General features: G+C 34.6%; 2 protein-coding genes across 2 annotated transcripts; one reads left to right on the forward strand and one right to left on the reverse strand.

Annotated features, from left to right (window-relative positions):
* Positions 1 to 8213: 8213 nt before the first annotated feature.
* On the forward strand, positions 8214 to 11389 carry LOC130738997 (aldehyde oxidase GLOX1-like). Its single transcript, XM_057591195.1, has 3 exons — positions 8214 to 8757; positions 9528 to 9700; positions 9901 to 11389. The coding sequence occupies exons 1-3, from the start codon at positions 8257 to 8259 to the stop codon at positions 11096 to 11098; spliced, it is 1872 nt and encodes a 623-aa protein (XP_057447178.1). The 5' UTR covers positions 8214 to 8256; the 3' UTR covers positions 11099 to 11389.
* A 7192-nt stretch (positions 11390 to 18581) lies between these two features.
* On the reverse strand, positions 18582 to 19170 carry LOC130735580 (uncharacterized). Its single transcript, XM_057587517.1, has one exon. It carries the CDS (start codon positions 19153 to 19155, stop codon positions 18694 to 18696), a length of 462 nt encoding a protein of 153 aa, XP_057443500.1. The 5' UTR covers positions 19156 to 19170; the 3' UTR covers positions 18582 to 18693.
* Between the last annotated feature and the right edge of the window lie 340 nt (positions 19171 to 19510).

Raw genomic sequence — 19510 nt, forward strand, 5'->3', positions numbered from 1 at the left:
GATGTATAAAAAAAAAATAACCGATCAATATTTAAATATAGAAATATCTCTATTTATATTAAAAACTAGCGGAATTATCCGTGCTCTGCACGAGTGACTTTTGTTATTTACAATTTAAATTTGATGTAATATAATGTTTTGTATCTTTTTAGTAAATATATTTTAACAATTGTTTCAACTATATGTTCTTAATAGTGATAATTGTGTATTAGTCTACCACAACTTTTTACTTAAATTTTTTTACTTATTTAAATATGAAAAAAATTAAATATTTTAAATTATAAGGCTTAAAGTCACTCAAATTTTTATATATGCATTAAATCAGTATTTTAATTTTTTAATACATGTTTAATTATTAATATTTGATTGATTATTTTTCATATCAATGTTTCTATTTATAATAGCAATAAGACTAATAATAATATATATATTTTGATTCAAAATGTTTGGTGAATGTGTATTTCCTTAAGGGATTTTGCCTAGGCTTCTGGCCCGGGCTCGATCCCCTCTAACGTAAAATATAATACATTTGTGGTCAGGGACATCACTACCGTATCCCGAGCCAGATTAGTCATGTGGGGCCCTTTTCCGCCGTGGTGACTGGTGGCCAAAGGAAAAAAAAAACATGTAACAACAAAATGAAACCCCACTTCTAATAAAACTCAAATCAAATCATTGGAGAAAATTGCCAGATTAAATAAACCAAAATAATAGATAATTTACGAAAATTATTTAGATCCAAAGGTTTCTCTTATTTTTGAATAAACTATCATGTGACTATTACTTTTAAGTTTGAACTCGTTCCCCTTTTTTGTCTTTGCCTCTTCAATCATACCTTTGGTAACCACCGCCTACCAGGGACGATGGAGGAAAAATTCATTTTATCAATCCAAGCAGATAAATTGAAGGATTTTCGTCTTTCCCCTTCATGATTTAAAAAGGGGTGAAACAATATATGATGGTGAATAAAAAATGGATGAATAAGTAAATAATAGGATCATGAAATAAGGGTGTTCATAACCGAACCAAACCAATTAAAACCGCTCAAATCAATCCAAAAAACCAAAAACTGAAAAAACCGAAAACCGCAAAAACCAATATTTTGCTAATGGATCGGATTGGTTTTCAGTTCCCATGTTCTAAATCGAACCGATCCAAACCAAACCGAAAGTATTTATTTATTTAAATTTTGACATACATAATTATCCATTTAACCATACTTATAATATTTTATTCCATGTATACCCAAACCTTTACAGTAATGTGTTTAACATTTTCCAAGTTAGGAGACATATGTCTTCTTTTCATTCAGCGAAAGTGAAACATATCAGTGCGTACATAATTCATTTCTTACAATATTGATGTTACTGTTAAGCATGATATCTTGTCTCTGTAACTTTTACAGTGCTTCTTGTTTTATGATTTTATTTTCTATTTCGTTATGTATTTCAAGATTTTTAGTTTTTTTGAAAAACTGAAATCCAATCCAATTCAAACTGATAAAAATTGGATTGGATTTCAAAAAAAAAGATTGGGTGATTAAATTATAAAACCGAAACGATAGGATAGGATAAATTTTTCCTTTAAAACCAAATCGCGATCACCTGTATCATGAAACATGAAATAAATCATTTTACACAACAAATAAAAAGGAGTGAATAAGAGGATAATGTAATCAATAATAAACTTATAATATTGCGAATTTGCGATCATATAGTGGTGGGGGAGAATTATAAAATAAAAAATGGAAATAAAACTCTGAAAACAATAAATCAAAATAAGATAAACACAATCCCACAAAGAACGGGTGAAAGAGAATGTGATAAATTAAAGAAATAATGTGAGAAATTTTCAAAAGAGCAAATGAATTCTCTAACCAATGCACATGTATAGCAAAATTAATTATTTTTGCATTAAGATAAAATTAAAGCATTACCTTGCACATGATTGATACATTATTTTTCTCTGTAGTTGTTTCAAATGAAAGAAAAATTGAAGGTGAAAATTCCTTAACATGAAATTGAATAAAGAATTGAGAAACAGAAAAATGAAAGGGAGGAAAGAGGAAGTATGAAAAATATGGAAGAAAGTTGAAAATACTTACCATGGAGTAGACGAACGGAGAAAAAAACAGGATGAGTTTTTTTCATAAGAAATTTCAAAGATGGGAGGAAGAAGTATAAGATGAATAGGAAATGGAGGAAAATGAAAGTCCTTGCCTTGTTTTCGAGGAGGTATGCACAAAATGATGTTGAAATATTTTGATTTATTAATGCTTAATTTTTTCCTAAAATAAAATATTCATTATTGGTCAATGAAAAATTAATCAGAAATTAAACATATCAACAAAATTATATGTATTAAATGTTCTAAGGATTCATTAATTAAATTATATCAAAATGTTATAGATTAAATAAATAATGTGAGAAATGTCTCAAAAGAGCAAATGAATTCTCTAACCAATGCACATGTATAGCAAAATTAATTATTTTTGCATTAAGATAAAATTAAAGCATTACCTAGCACATGATTGATAAATTATTTTTCTCTATAGTTGTTTCAAATGAAAGAAAAATTGAAGGTGAACTATTTAGATTTATTAATGCTTTCCTAAAATAAAATATTCATTATTGGTCAATGAAAAATTAATCAGAAATTAAACATATCAACAAAATTATTTGTATTAAATGTTCTAATGATTCATTAATTAAATTATATCAATTTAATTTCGAAAATTCAATTCTTTAATTAATCTTGTCTAATTTAATTAAAAAATTTCGTTATTTCTTACAAATTATTTCATTGTTCCAATAAATTATCAATTTTTTAGCATCGAGGTTTTTAAAAATTGAACTTCAAAAGACAATTAATTATACTCATTAATTTTAGGAATTAATTAGAGCCATTAATTTCAATTATAAGAAATCAGAATTTTAGTATCTAAAAAAGGAATATTTATTCAATTGAAAAATTTTCGAAAAATTCAAAATTAAAAAAATGATGCTGAAAATTTAAAAAAATATATTTATTTTATTTTCAAAAATTTATTTGCTCATGACACTCATTTTACAACTAATATAGTAATAATTAGATTTTAAACAATTACTATAGTAAAGGAAATTCGAATTTCAAAAAAAATTAATTTATCTTTTAAAATCATTTTAACCATAATATTAAAGAAAAACAAATAAATGAATTTTAGAAAAATAAAAATTAAAAGATCCAATATTTATTTCTATTTGAAATAATTACGAATATTTATTATATTTATTTAGCATATTATTAATTAAAATAAAAGGATTCCAAGTATTTTTATGAATCGTATTTTCAAATTTGTAATATTTTTTTAAAATATATATTTGATATATCTTAAAAAATAATTTAAGGGAAAATAAAAATTGAATTTTTTTAATCCGAATTGATTATTTTCAAAAAGTTTAAATCTAATCATGAACTTTTTATAATGGATGAAATGAAATAGGTTTAGAGATGTTCATGTATTTTATCATGTTTTCGAAAATATGGAGGGGCATAAAATAATATTATTTGGAATTTATATCCTTACTTTGATAGTTTTTATAAGTATTACTTATGTTTTATTCTTAAAAAAGATTTTACCTATATTAAACTTAGCAATTAATGTGACAAAAAAAAGTGGAAATATATCTTTTTGTTTTGGAAGGAAAATGAATTACTTAAGAGGAGACATGTGGCATAGGTCTTCTAGAAGAAAACCTTCTTTTCATATATATATATATATATATATAAATATAGATTGAAAAATTAAAATAACATTTACGTTGAAAATTAAATTAAAAGGATTTAAATTAATTTTATTTTATGATTTTTTATTATTTTTGTTCTATTTTCGAATTCAATTTTTTTATTATATTAGATATATTTTCAAATAAAATTCCTAGTAAAGGTTACATAAAAAATTGAAATTAAAATCAATATTAAATATTGAAAATCTGTACTTTCGTAACACATGAAAAATTAAAATAATAACTACGTTGAAAATTAAATTAAGAAGTATTTTTTTTTTTGATTTGTGATTATTTTTGTTTTATTTTCGAATTTAATTTTTTTTCTTATCATATTTGATATGTTTTCAAATATAATTCCAAGTAAACGTTATATAAAAAATCGAAATTAAATATTAAATATTAAAACATTAATTGCTGTGATAATTAAATTAAAAAGGATTTAAAATATTTTTGATCTTTGAAATAAAGGTTATATAAAAATTGGAATTACATTAAATAATATTAAATATGGTGAGTCATGATTGTATGTTGTGACAAAAAAGTAGAATGAGTATTTTTTTCTTGGAGGGAAAATGGATGAATATGGTGGTGCCATGTGTCATAGACCTTCTAGAATAAAACCTTATTTTCATATATATATATATATATATAGATTAACATTCAAACTCATTCAAGTCGGTCACTTTCACCCATCAATATTACTATAATAAATATGAGATGTACCATGACTTTAATATAATAATTAATAAGTATTAAACTACAAAAAAAATTTATTCCTCAACGTCGTATTAACTTAAGAAGTTTATATACCATTTTTATTTCATTCATATGACTAAATACTTAATTACTCTCACCAATTAATAAATGATCTCATTCCTAAAGGCATGGAGGAATTTATCATTTTGTGGAGGAAATTATACACTCAATATTGTAGTAGTATAGTATATGATATAGTATACTTGTGTTAAAATCTGGAAATGTAGCGGGGGCAGCTGCCCCTTCCACCATTGTGGAGTTGATTGTCCGTGTAGATGATGAAGGTGGAAGAGACAATCATTATAATTATTTTGGAGATTGTGGAGTTTAATTATTGTAATAACAGAACATGTCTCACATTACCCTGTATGGTAAATGAAGAAGGAGGTAAAAGAAACTCTTGTGGAAGTCCCCACAAAACTTAGGATGGTGAAGAAAGAGAGATAGTAATACTATATACTGAGCCAAGTTCACTGTTTGAAGAAGCCTCAGTTGGAAACACTTTAAATTTATATTTGTCTTTCTTCTTTTTCTCTTATACTATTTTTAGAGTGTGTTGAGATGTAGTTTATATATTTTCTTTAGAGAGTGTGAGTGTGCGTATTGGGCCACGGAGTGGTTGAGAAATATGTTTATGTGTGGTAAAAATTCCACATAATTTTATTTTCTTGTCATTTTAATCGGTTGTTGAGTTTACCACGTTACAATTATTTTGTGCATATTGTGATCCGGTTTTATTTCTCTGTGGTTGAAGCACGTAAAGGCCCTCGTATGAGGTACAAGCCTCCGATGTGCGCGACACCATTTAAGTCCTCCTATTGAGGCGACACATTTGATGAGTGCCACACCCCTGTTCAACACGTAGGCACGTAAAAGGCCCTGTCCAAGGCGCAAAGCTCTGATGCACGCGAGATCTAAGTTCCTTATCCAAGGCTACACTTGTAATAAGCACATCAGCTATACTCAACATAATGGACCGTAAAGGCTGCCCTCCCAAGCACAAGCCTCGGATGCATGTGACATTATCTAAGTCCTCACAGCAGGCAATGCGTCTGATGAGTGCACACTTTTATTCCTCACGTAAGCACGTAAATGCTAATGTTCTGGGCGCAAGCCTCCGATGCACACGATACCATCTAAGTCCCCCATTTGAGGAAACACCTCCAATAAGTGTGGAAGCTCTATTCGACGCTTAGGCACATGAAGACCCTCGTTCAAAGCGCAGGCCTCCAATGCATGTGACACCTAAGTCCCCCATCCGATGAAACACATGCGATAATAAGTTCACACCTTTGCTCGACGTGTAGGAACATAAAGGCCCCCATCCGAGGTGCAAGCCTCCAATTCATGTGACACCATCTTAGTCCCCCATTCAAGGAAAGACCTTTAATGAGCACAAAATCTCTTTCAGCGTGCAAGCACATAAAGGCCTTTGTTTGTGAGAAAAGCATCCAATGAGCGCAACACCATCGTTCTCAGCTGAAATCCCATCTTCATTAAGAGCAGGATTCAAGAACTTCAAATGTATTCGAGCATACTCAAATTACTCAGCTTTAACCCTTGGCATTTCATAAACTTTTATTCATTAAGAAAATAAAAATCGAGAAAAAATCTTTCTCAATTTGATAAAGAGTAAAAATATGACATAAAATATATCTATCACACTTAACGAAACATACCTTCACAATTGACAAAAAAAAAGCCAAATAAAAGGGTTGTCAGCCTACAAAACAATCTTTAAAAAATTATTCAATGATAATTTAGATGTTAAATGATATGAATGAATAATTGGGCCACTGGAAAGCAATTTTTCAGGTGTTTCGAGTCCCTTGAGGATGTTCACAAAAACTTCTCAATGCCATACACCAATTTTTTTAAGGATGACAAATAGGCAAGGGAAAGATTGAATCAAACTAAGAAGAATGATATAAAGAAACTATATATAAGATGAGAGTTCATAAAGTTTAGTTAGTTGGCTACCTTGAGATGTAGAACTTTTTAATGGCTAACACCAAGCCTAGCATGAGAAACTTAACATCGGTTACAATTGACCTCAGATAAGAAGATGTTGACTTCAAATCTTGGATTGGTTTTTGAACCAAATTTTTTTAGAAAGCAAAAGAGTGTATTATTCACAGCTTTGAAAAACAAAGCTAAAAAAGAGACAAAGCAAGGGGGTGATTAGTAGAATCAAAAAGCTAACCAAGAAGAATGCATATTGGAAACATACTGACACAAAAATAGAAAAATAAATCACACAAAAATGAAATCGATAAACATGAAGTCATTGTTCAAGAAATCTTGATCTTACATCCTTCTAGAAAAATCTAAAGAAAAAATAAAGAACAAAACAGAACATGTACACTGTCTAAAAATCGCATTGATTTTCAGTGCAGGATTTACAAAACTTGAAACCTAAAACATATGCTAGTAACTCATTAATTTCACAGCAACAAAGAAACCCTGCATAGAGTTATGATTTGTAGTCACTGACAACTCTGGAGAGTATTTATACCTAAAGACTCAACATTAAAGGATATGAAAAGCCCCAACAATTCACTTCCCCATTCCATTCATTGAATAATATTCATTTTAGAATCAATTAAAATTGGAGGAGAAGTTTTGGATAGTGAAAAGTCATGAATCATTAATTTAAAAAAGTTGAAACAATTAGAATATTGAAAGATCAAGAATTCTTTTAAAGTATTAAAATCATTAAAGTGATCTCAAATTTTAAAATCAATTTCATAAGAGATGAATTAAAAAAATATATTTATTAGAAAATGTATAAAAAAATATAAATATTTGATTGGACAAATGGCGAAATTAAAAGAGAAATAAAACTACATAAATTTTAAAAAATTAGAATAAATAAAAAACTAAATAGCTATGTGCTAACAAAATAACATATTTGTATATCACTCAAAAAATCACATAATAAATAAAAATATTTTTTAAAAAAATTATGCATGATTGTTAAAGAATTGTTGATTAACCAAACGGAATATGAAAAATCAATGTTATTAAAAACCACACATTAATTAATGTTTAAATTCAAAACGTTAAATTTTATATTACTTTTCTTATGTGAATATGATTGTAGAATTTGAAAGGTTCTTGTAACATTATTAGACACTTTGAAGTTGGATCAATTGTTCTTTTTAAGGTTATATGGAATGAACGGCTGAGATTCAATCTAAGCAAAATAAAATGCATATTTACTAAAATATTCATGCTCATCTTTCACAATTTGTAAAATTATTTGTTGTGTGACAGATTTGCCCTCAATGTTGCATAAACTCTCCATTTATATATAGTATAGAAGATAGATAGATAGATAGATAGATAGATAGATAGATAGATAGATAGATATAGATAGATACTGAATAGTTATGTATTATTGTTTAATGCATTTTCCCAATATGTCAATTAAATGAAAGAAGCATTAATTAGCACATCGAGAATTTCCCCAAAATTAAAACAGACAAAAATGAAGGGGATTACCAAGCATTGCATGCATGTTTTCCAGTTTACAAATTTAACATAAATGGCTATACATTCACCACATCTATGAGAGGTGCTAGTGTTTCTAAAGGGGTGTTCCTCTAAACATTGGCTAAAATCCATTTACTATTTTAGCAAAAATGCCTTAAACCAACCAACGGCTACATTAAATCCCACGTGAAGGTTTCTCAGACATGAACCTAACCTAAAAGGAGCAGAAACACACACCATGTGTGTTCGTGTTTCTGGTCAGCTCTCTCCTTCTGTGAAGAATCCTCATCCATCATCATCATCCAACAAAACAACATCAATGCCGACATTGCACAAGGTTCTATTTATCAGTCTCACCTTCCTCTTCGTCGCCGTCACTTTCACGTTCCTGGCCGTGGAAGCCAAACATTGGAAGCACCACCTCATACCCTTCCCTATCTTTGGCGACGGTGGAGAAGGAGGGGAGGGAGAAGACAAGCCTGATTTTGAAACGAAATCCAAGGGGCACTGGGATTTGATTTCTCAGAACTCAGGTGTCTCAGCCATGCAGATCAATTTGATGCCAAACAACAAGATGAATGTGTATGATGCCACCGTTTACCGTCTCTCTAGGCTCAAATTACCAGCTGGAGTACCGTGTGTTCCTTTTGTAGTTGAAAGGACTAAAGAGAAAAGACAAGATTGTTTTGCTCATGCAATGGAATATGATATTGAGACAAATAAAGTTAGGCCACTCAAGGTTGGTACTCAGATATCTTTGTTTTCTTCTTTAATTTTACACTTTTGAATTAAAACGGCATAAAATTAGAATTTAATTACTATGAACGGATATTTTAAACACTTCTTCACAACATCTAATTAATTATCTCTCTCAATCTTGCTTTTTTATTTTAAATATATCAATTAAATTATAATGTGAAAAAATAGTGAAACATAGTTTCATGCTAATATAAACAGTAATGAAACTTAGACACGTAATTAGTACAAACACCTCTCTATCTTTCTTTTTATCACCGTAGAGTATGAGGTTCTTAAAATTCGATATTGACAACACGTTAAAAGGAAACCTAGGAGATAGTGGTGTGCGGGCGTGTTAAGAAAGTTAAGAAATAGCGAACAACATATTCTCAGAATATTTTCCAAAACGGTGGGCAGTTTCTGGGCATATGAGGCAGAGATTCTAGCTATCCTAAATACACGCCCTTAGGGATACAGAGGAATTATCCTCATGCTTAAGTGGTCCATATTTTTAGGGAGATGAATGCCATTGATGACCACTTGGCCAAGCAATAATGTAATAGAGAGGAGGACCTTTGGGTCTTGTGAGAGTCGCCTCAATCAAATCCAATTTGTTTTTCTTATTAGGAGAGCTAGCCTTATAAGAATGAGGATATCTAGGGATTTGAATAAGATTGGTTTTCTCTAACGGATACTCATGTTAGATAAAAAGAAAAAAATTAATGGGATGGGTGGATTAAATTAAATGTGTGGCATTAACCTTTGGTGCAGGTAATAACAGATCCATGGTGCTCATGCGGAGGGCTTGCACCTGATGGTACCCTCGTGAGTGCTGGTGGCTTCGCAGATGGAGGGAAAACCATTAGATACATTGGTGGTAACAAATGTCAACGAGACGACTGTGATTGGAGGGAATTTGCCAATACATTGAAAGAAGACAGATGGTACGTGCATATGCTATTTATCTAGTTAGTATAATGCACATTCCCATTTTCATTTCTTTCATTATTCAAACCAACAATATTTACTTAAATTAACATCCATTAAGACTCTTCACTTGAGAAGTTGTAAGATTAACTTGTGTTTTACTTTTCCATAAAATTATGTATCATGGTTTGATGTTCCACTCTTGTTTATCCCACAGGTATGCAACTCAACAAATCCTTCCCAACGGAGACTTCATTGTGATAGGAGGCCGCAGGTCTTTCAGCTATGAGTTCCTCCCAAGACAAGAAGGAAAATCTGTAGACAAACCCTTCTTCTTCCCATTCCTCTATGAGACCGCGGACATTGATGAGAACAACCTCTACCCTTTTGTCCACCTCTCCACCGACGGCAACCTCTTTGTCTTCTCCAACAACCGCTCGGTCCTACTCAACCCCAACAACAACAAAATCGTCCGCACCTACCCCGTCCTCCCCGGCGGCTCTCGGAACTACCCAGCTTCTGGCATGTCCACTCTCCTTCCCATAAATCTCACTACCACCACCGAATTCGCAGAATCCTCCCCCCTATTCAAGGCGGAGGTACTCATCTGCGGCGGCAACACGCACGACGCGTTCTTGCTGGCCGAGACGAAGAAAATATTCCATCCCGCTCTCCGAGACTGCAACAGAATGGTCATCACGGACCCTAACCCTGAGTGGGAATATGAACTGATGCCTTCAGGGAGAACCATGGGTGATGCTTTGAACCTCCCTAATGGACAAATCTTGTTCATCAACGGTGCACAAAAGGGCACAGCTGCGTGGTGGGACGCCGATGATCCAAACTTTAATCCAGTGTTGTATAGTCCAAAGAAACCAAAGGGTAAGAGGTTCAAGGTTCTTAAACCTTCCCAAATAGCTAGAATGTATCACTCAACCTCAGCCGTGCTTCCTAGTGGCAAGATTTGGGTTGCTGGAAGCAACACTCATGATACCTACAAGGACAAGGATAAATACCCAACTGAGACTAGGGTTGAGGCTTTTTCTCCTCCTTATTTGGACACGAGTTTGGACAAATTTAGACCCCAAATTGTTGAGGAAGCATCTGATAAGAACTTGAGGTATGGTTTAGGATTCACAACACATTTCAAGGTGGAAGATGATGATGGTGAATTGACCAAGAATGACATTAAGGTCACTATGTATTTTCCACCCTTTACCACCCATGGGTTCAGCATGAATCAAAGGCTTTTGGTTCTCAAGACCGAGTATGTTGGCGATGGGCTCCTTAAAGGTGTTCGTGTGGTTAGGTGGAAAGCGCCACCATTCGGGGAGGTTGCTCCTCCTGGTTACTACTTGATCTTTGTGGTCCATCGTGGAGTGCCTAGCAAGGGAATGTGGGTGCATCTCCAGTAGGGCTAGTTTGCTCTCAGTTTTGGGATTCCATAAGCTAGTGTGTTTTCAAGCAGTTATATGTTAGGGTAATTTTAAAATTCTTCATTTTTGATGATTTTTCAAAAATGAAGGAAAATAGAGTGATGTCGTTATAGGTAATGTAAAGTTAAAATGTTTTAGTTTCGGGCACAAGAATTAGGCACCGGTTTCTACATGAGACTTACATCACGTATGAGGAACTAATTCATTTTTGTGCAATATGAATTACGTGAAAGATATTGGACTTCTCTTCGAAAATTATTCATCTATCAACTTTTCTGATACTTGCTAGATTAGAATCAGTTTTTTATTTAATTTTGTCAACTGGTTTTGAGTTTTGACTGAAAACTATGAATAAAAGTCCATTGGTTTTGGTGATTGTAAACCAAAAAACTTATAATAGATAAAGTACCCTGTGAAGTTTACAGGGAAGGTCCATACTCGAAAACCATCCTCTTGCACTGCAAACAATTTGATCATTATGTAAAACCTTAGATAAAGAGGAGATTGAGATTGGTTATGAAAACTGTGTTCTCAAAATCACTTCACATACAAATAGCACTGCAAATATTTATCTTTATTGTATTGTATAGGTTTATTTGCCATTTTCTAGTAGGGAAGAAGTAACTCAAATGGCACTAAGTCCTTTTGAGCCTACGAGCTATCGTAGCTTTCCTACACAAGCGTATCTTATACCTCTATTATAACACCAAAAATAGTCTAAGCAGTGGCATAAAATCAACAGTTAATCGGTCAGTAACTGAATAAATAAAGGTTAGTCATTGGTCTTATACAGCCTTAAGCAAGAAGCAAAGCTGGGGTTTTTACTCTTAAACAGCAACTCCAATTCTTCACAGTTTACATAGGGTTGATGGCAAAATTAGGCACATATAGAGAGAACAGCAGAGGGGGAAAAAATGAAGGATTGTTTGTATGTTATAGTCTGATAGATTAGTCAAATTGCATTGATAAAATATTAAAATTATTGACTTCTCAAATATCTAGTAAAATTAAATGCAGCATTTAGGTTTGAGAATAACACACCAGTGAATAGTGATTGAAGTAAAATAGAAAGCTAACTCTAAACTAAGAAAATTGAAGTACTAAAAACAGCACAACCAATTTAAGAAAGATGTGTTATAGAATTTAACCAATTCCACTTTGATTTTTTAACTGAAACTGAACCACAACAAGTTTCCCTTCAAGCAAATATACGATGGAATGCACCATCAATGAAACTCCGAGTCGAACCTATCAATCCGGCATTATTAGTTGCATTTTCCCCCTGTAAAATTGCATTTTACTTAGTCTATAGTTGAATAATACAAATCTCTCAAAAATTCTCCGTTTTCTTGTAGTGATTCTAGAACAATAAGGCCTTCTAAATCTAGTCACAATTACATTTGTGCCTCTGCTACAATAGAGGACTAGAGGTAGATAATTTTTATAGAACTAAACAACTAAATAAGCCTTCATAAGTTAGAAACATGGAAATTTGAACTTCTACTGAAACAAGGAATTTCAATCCCTTCACACCAGAATCAAAATCTTAAATGAGACTTGAGGCATAGGTTTAACTATAACCAAGCTAGATGCCCATACTAGTAAGTTAGCATTATGGTTTCTCAATAAGGGACTATTGTGTTTCCGAATCCAGCATAAATTTCATCCAATCAGATAAACGGTTGTTTTAAGCAGTACAACTCAGTCTCAAATTTGTGAAAATCCATTCTTTGTTACTGATGTGCCAAAGATACCATCAAATTTACATGGTCTCAATCACAGTTTGTTAAACATGACGTGCCTCATACAAAGAAAAGAAAAGAAAAGAAAAATGAAAAGTTGTAAAACTGGCATGCCCTAAGTCTGTGATTCTTTATGGTTCAAAGATAACCACAAAGCTAAGGACAGTAAGATATTGATGCAAATAGTTGAGTAAAAAAAACAATGAAAAAAAAACAATGAAAACTAAAGAGAATGCTTTATATATGAGCTTGCTTCTAATTTGAGTTAGGTATGGGTTAGGAAAAATTTCACACCATGCCAAGTTGGTGTGAAATATATCCATTTTCCCCAAAATCTGCTACTTTTTGGAAGCCCAATTTAAAAAGAAAAAAAGGAGAAGGACTACAACATACTTTGGTGAGAGGCCAGCTATTTGATGGTTGAGAAGGCAATATGAGACATCAGCTATCAGAAGGTGCGAGAAGAAAGGACTCAATAATCATCAGCATTGAGAAGATTCTCCAAGATGCAGAACCAACAAAATGGAAACAGTGGAACAGAGAAGGAAGATGAAGATCAAAGATCAATATATCAGAAAATGTGAAGCAAAAGAATTTTTCACAATACCATGTTTAGTAGCAGAATATGAAAAATAGAAAGAACAATTGAGAACTTGGTAGAAGAGAATGATACATATCCCCAACGCACAACTTCAAAAATAAATCAAAGTTCCCACCAATTAAACTATTGTTAGGAGAGTGTTCCAGCGCTAAATTCCTAAGCCGAAAAAAAAAAAAAACTGATTAACTCTTAACCATATGATTATTAAGACTAACTCTAATTACCTTAACTAATAAACTGAATTCAATGGACTAATAAGCCTAATGTTTCCATCACTTTTTCCTTTCTAAAGAAATACATCTATTCTTCCCAAAATCTGCTTGAAGAAACTTCGCCCGTAATCACTTCTCCGGTTCTCCCCCTCCACTCGACATCAAAATATAACGGGTTTCGAATCACACTAAATTGGCATAGTTAAACTTATCCTAGTTTCTATTACTACCCTTATCTTATCTCATCACTTAAATGTGCTAATTGATTCATGTCTCTCAGCTAGTGGATGCAGGTACTGAGGTACATGTGCATTTAAGCACACATGTCAACAATCACAGACAGGAGCAAAAGCATTTTGTGGCTCAAGTAAACATCTATTATCCTCATCTATTCTGGGTAAGATCTTCCTAAATCAAAACGAATTATCAATGTAATTCACAAATCAAAAAACAACAAAAATCAGCATATATTACAAGTTCACAAATTCATATACCTCACCAAAACAGCATATTTCACACTCAAGCATTTAAAAAAATAGTCCAATTACCCTTAGGAAGCAACTTTTGCACTGGGAAACACTTTCTTCAATTCAGCAACTCTTTCCACACCAAGAGTGACAGTAGGCAAGAGTATCAAGGTAAATGGGTGTGTGTGGGTGATTTTAACCTCATTTGTGAGCTGAATGAGAAATCTGGGGGCAGGTCTGGTAATCTTGCACATATGGAAATGTTTAGGAAAGGGTTGGAGGAGTGGGGCCTAGCTGATGTGGGGTTTTCTGGTTTTCCTTTTACTTGGGATAATGGTAGAGAGGGGAAACATAATGTGAGGGAAAGGCTGGACAGGTGCTTGGTAAATAAGGATTTCTTGGAGTCTTCTTTATCAGCTTCTGTATTTCATTTGGGAAGGTATGGTTCAGACCATATTGCTCTGGCTGTGTCTGTGCTTAATGTGGTGGAGGCTGGTGAATTAGGTGAGAAGAGTGAGAGGGTGTTCAGGTTTGAGGAATCTTGGATAAAGACTGATGGTTGTGACCAGGTGGTGCATGATTCTTGGTTCAGACCTGGGGCAGATTGCCTGGAGAGAGTTAAAGCTATTCAAGAAGCTTTGACTTTCTTTGGGAAAAAGCAGGGTAGTCTGAGGAAGCAGATTGAGATAAAGGAGAAGGAGGTAGGTAGATTGGAGAAGATGAGTGCCACTCATGAGAATGTTGCAAAGAGGAGGGTTGCACAGGGTGAGTTTAATGATCTTTTACAGAAGGAAGAATTGTATTGGAGGCAGCGTTCACGGGCAGTTTGGCTGAAAGATGGGGATAAAAATACCTCATTTTTTCACAAAAAGGCTTCTCAGAGGCAGACTCATAATAGGATAAAAAAGATTATGAATGAGAATGGTGATTGGGTTTTTGGGGACAGGGCAGTGGCTGGAATTGTTCAGCAACATTTTGAGCAGGTTTTTTCTTCTTCTGAGCTTCAAGATGTTCAGGATACTTCAACCAGAGTCAGGCATAAGCTGTCTAGGGAAATGATGGATTTTATGGGAGTTCCTTTTAGCAAAGAGGAGGTCAAAGAGGCCATTGATCATATGCATCCGCTGAAATCACCAGGGCCTGATGGGCTCCCAGCATTGTTTTATCAGCACTATTGGGGACTGGTTGGAGGGAATATAACAAGTTATGTGCTGGAAATTCTGAATAATGGGAGGGAAATCTCAGAGTTGAATGAGACTTTCATTTGTTTGATTCCTAAGGTGAATAAGCCTCAATCCCCTAAGGACTTGCGTCCTATTAGTTTGTGCAATGTTCTTATGAAGATAATTACTAAGTGCATAGCTAATAGGATGAAAGTTATCTTACCTAAGTTGGTGGGGGAATCCCAAAGCGCTTTTGTGCCGGGTCGGTTAATTACCGATAATGCACTTATTGGGATGGAAGTTTTTCATGCCATGAAGAAGAGGGTGGGTGGGAAGAAAGGGTGGATGGCCTTAAAGTTGGATATGTCAAAAGCGTACGATCGAATTGAGTGGGAGTTTCTAAGGCATGTTCTGATTTCTATGGGGTTCCCTACACATGTGGTGGCTCTCATTCTTAGGTGCACAAGTTCTGTGAGATATGCTATTTTGCTAAATGGAAAGCCAAGAGATTGGTTTTTTCCAAAGAGGGGGTTGAGACAAGGGGATCCCTTGTCTCCTTATCTTTTCATCTTGTGTGCTGAGGTGTTTGCTGGGCTGATTGAGGAGCAAGTTACTTTGTCTAAGCTTCATGGTTTTAAAATTGCAAGGGGGGCTCCCGCTATTTCCCATTTATTCTTCGCCGATGATAGCTTGCTGTTTATGAGAGCAAATACAGTGGAAGCTGATTGTATTTTAGCTGTTATCAAGAGGTATGAAGAGGCATCGGGGCAGAGGGTGAATTTTGAAAAAACTGAGTTGTCGTTTAGCCAAAATGTGCAGGAATGTGTTAGAATACAGATCCGGAACAGGATGAGGGTGAAGGCTGTCGAGACTCATGACAAATATCTCGGGTTGCCCACGATTCTTGGTAGATCTAAGAAGCGGGTGTTCTTGAATGTGCAGGAGAGGGTGGCAAAAAAATTGAAAGGGTGGAAGGAGAAGTCACTGTCTAGAGCCGGTAAGGAAACGTTGCTAAAGTCTATAGCTCAAGCGATACCCATTTACATTATGAGCTGTTTCCGGATGCCTAGTGGTGTGTGTGATGCTATGGAAGCTCTTATGGCTAATTTTTGGTGGGGTCAGCAAAAAGAGGAGAGGAAAATCCATTGGATGAGGTGGTCATATCTGTGCAGGCCTAAGTATTGTGGGGGTTTGGGTTTTAGGGATCTCAAGAGGTTTAATGAAGCTTTGTTAGCTAAGCAAGTGTGGAGGTTACTTCAGAGGGAGGATTCTCTTCTGTTCAAGTGCCTCAAAGCTCGCTATTTTCCACGTTGCTCTCTCATGGATGCTAATGTTGGTTTCAGGCCAAGTTTCTCTTGGAGAAGCATTTGTGCAGTTAGGCATGTGGTGAAGGATGGTTCAAGGTGGAGGGTGGGGAATGGACGATCAGTTGCTTTTTGGCATGATGCTTGGCTTCCTGGACCTGGGTCGGGTAGGATTCTAAGTCCTGTTAAGGATGTTCCTGAGAATGTTAGTGTGGAGGAGTTTATTGACCCTGACACAAGGTTGTGGAAGAGGGATCTGTTGGGCAGAGTTCTTCATGAGAGTGAGGCTGCTCTAGTTCAGAGGATTCCTCTACCTTGGGTTCCAAGTGAGGATAAGCTGATCTGGAACTATACTAGACATGGTTCTTTTTCTGTGAGGTCTGCATATTCTAGATTGATCCAGATTCATATGGCAGAAGAAGCTTCTTCTTCTAAGGGTTTTTCGGGGAGTAAGTACATTTGGAAGCTAAGGGTGCCTAGAAAGGTTCAACATTTCTTGTTCAGATTAGTAAATAATGCCTTGCCTTGTCAAGATAGTCTCAAGAGGAGGAAGGTGTTTTTGGATCCTTTCTGTCAGTTGTGTGGGGAATGTGTGGATGAATCTTCTTCTCATATCTTCTTATCTTGATTTTGGTCAAGATTGGTCTGGTTCTCTTCTCCTCTAGCTCTAAGATCGGGTGGCTTCAGTAGTGGTGTGGGTGATTGGGTGAACATGCTAAGGAATGCTTTGCCAGCGGAGGATTTTGAACTGTTTGTTATGCTGCTATGGAGCATTTGGAAGACTCGGAATAATTGCTTGTTTAATAAAGCTAAGCCAGATCGGGTGGGTACTATTGAGATGGCTGTGGTTTTGTGGAATGAATGGTTGCAGCATCAAGTTCCTGCTGCTACTGCAGGGAGTAGGTAGGTTTCTTCTGTGTGGGTTCCCCCTGTGGTGGGCAAACTGAAAGTGAATATTGATGCTGGGTGGGCTGGGAAGGAAGGGACTGGTTTTGGTCTGGTGATAAGAGATGAAAGGGGCAAGTTTCAGGCTTCTGCGGCTCATTATGTCCCTTATAGGATGGACCCTTTATTGGCTGAAGCGTTGTGTCTCAGGTGGAGTTTGAATTTGGTAGTGGATTGGGGGTTGGATGATGTGATTTTCTCCTCAGATTGCAAGCAGCTGGTGGATGCGTATGCAGAGCCTCAGAGTTTCCCTGCACTGTTTGTGTTGTTACAAGATTGTTTGGGTTTAGCCAGGAATTTTTCTTTTTTTCAGTTTATGTTTGAACCTCGAGGCACTAATAGAGTGGCCCATACTTTAGCAGCAAATAGTTTTACATATAAAGATTGTACTTGGTGGGATAACCCACCTGTGGATATTTTACTTAGCTTAGCTGCTGATTCTCCTGATGTAGATTCTCATTGATTTGAATATATTTGGTTACTTTTGTCTTCAAAAAAAAAAAGAGTGACAGTAGGATCCTGAAATTCAAACTCAGATGGATCAATTTCCAAGCATTGTTCAAAAAAAACAGCAAAAATCGGAAAGAAACTTGAAAATACAATATATCGTTGCAGAGAGAGAGAGGAAGAAAGAAAGAAAGACCTTAGAAGAAGAAAAATTGCAGTGACAATGTTGAGAAGAAAAGCATAACGTTAATGATTTGGGGTATAAGGGTTTCATTCTTCATTGCAAGCGAGAGGGGGAAAGAGTGTTTTTTGTGTTTAGGATCATTAAAGTGATTGAAAGTCAATATGTGTTTAAAAAAATTTCACATAGCTTTTATTCGACGATGTCTTCGGTGGTACACTATGTTTAGTGACACACCGTGTACCTGTGGAAAAAAAATATAAAAGTCCAAAAATACCCTGTACTAATATTGATATTCCATATCTATCCTTTTAATTTCCTAACCTCTTCCCCTTTCTCCTGGACGTTCTTGTTGAAGTTTTTTCAGATTTTTTTTCTTCAGTTCCTCTTTTTTTTTTTGGAAAATCAATAACTTTTTCTTCCTCTTTAACTTTAATTTTTCAAGCAGAAATGTTTAGAAAAAACAGGTTTCATGTATCTTGTACAAAAAAGAAAGATGCTGGAAGGCCACGCTACTTAGATTCATCCATTGGGTCATGGCGATTACAAGATTGAGATCTCAAATCATCTTGCCTGGATTCCTCAGGCTCCACCGACTTCAACACAGAGTCCTCAAGAGCCTCGAGAAAAGACAAAACTGTGAACTTGTATTTACTTGGATCAATCCCAAACTGAGACAAATCTATCTGTCCTGTTTTAAGTACATAAGTAAATGAATCTACTTGCTGACGGAAAGGTGGGCTCTGCAATAACTCCAATATATCTTCTGGAGACCACTTACCCTCAGGTCTTCTTCTAACAATTGGGTTCCATTCCCTCCATCGTTTTTGGCATGTGGGGACAGGTAGGTGGATGTGGGATGGAGAAGGGGGTTGGGGTGCGATGGGGGGAGGAGGGGGAGAGGAAGAAGGGTAGGAATGGGGGTGAATGAACACAGTCTGAGAAGCTGTAAAGATCAGGGATGGGTCAGACATGGTGGTGCGGTGGATGTGGGTGGAGAGAAAAGGAAAAAGGAAAATAAACAGGAGAAAGAAAAGGGTGTTTATGTAAATGTTCATTTAAAATTAATTATATCTGTGCCGTTTATTATTTTAATATTATATCGAACGGTTGAAAATAAACTACACCACGGTGAGACAGTTTTCAACTGAAGCCATTCAGTTATCGATTTTTTGACAACTATTGTGGTTTTTCTAAGGTATAGGAGTTTCACGTGCAATATTTTTGTGTTCCGATTATGTTTTAAACAATACTTAAAAGCATTGCATGCCCCTGATGTATCATAATTATGCAAAAGTTGTTCCTACTCTTTTTTCGTCTACGTTTGTA

This window comes from Lotus japonicus, chromosome 2, assembly GCF_012489685.1.
Source record: "Lotus japonicus ecotype B-129 chromosome 2, LjGifu_v1.2".
Classification (NCBI taxonomy): Eukaryota; Viridiplantae; Streptophyta; class Magnoliopsida; order Fabales; family Fabaceae; genus Lotus; species Lotus japonicus.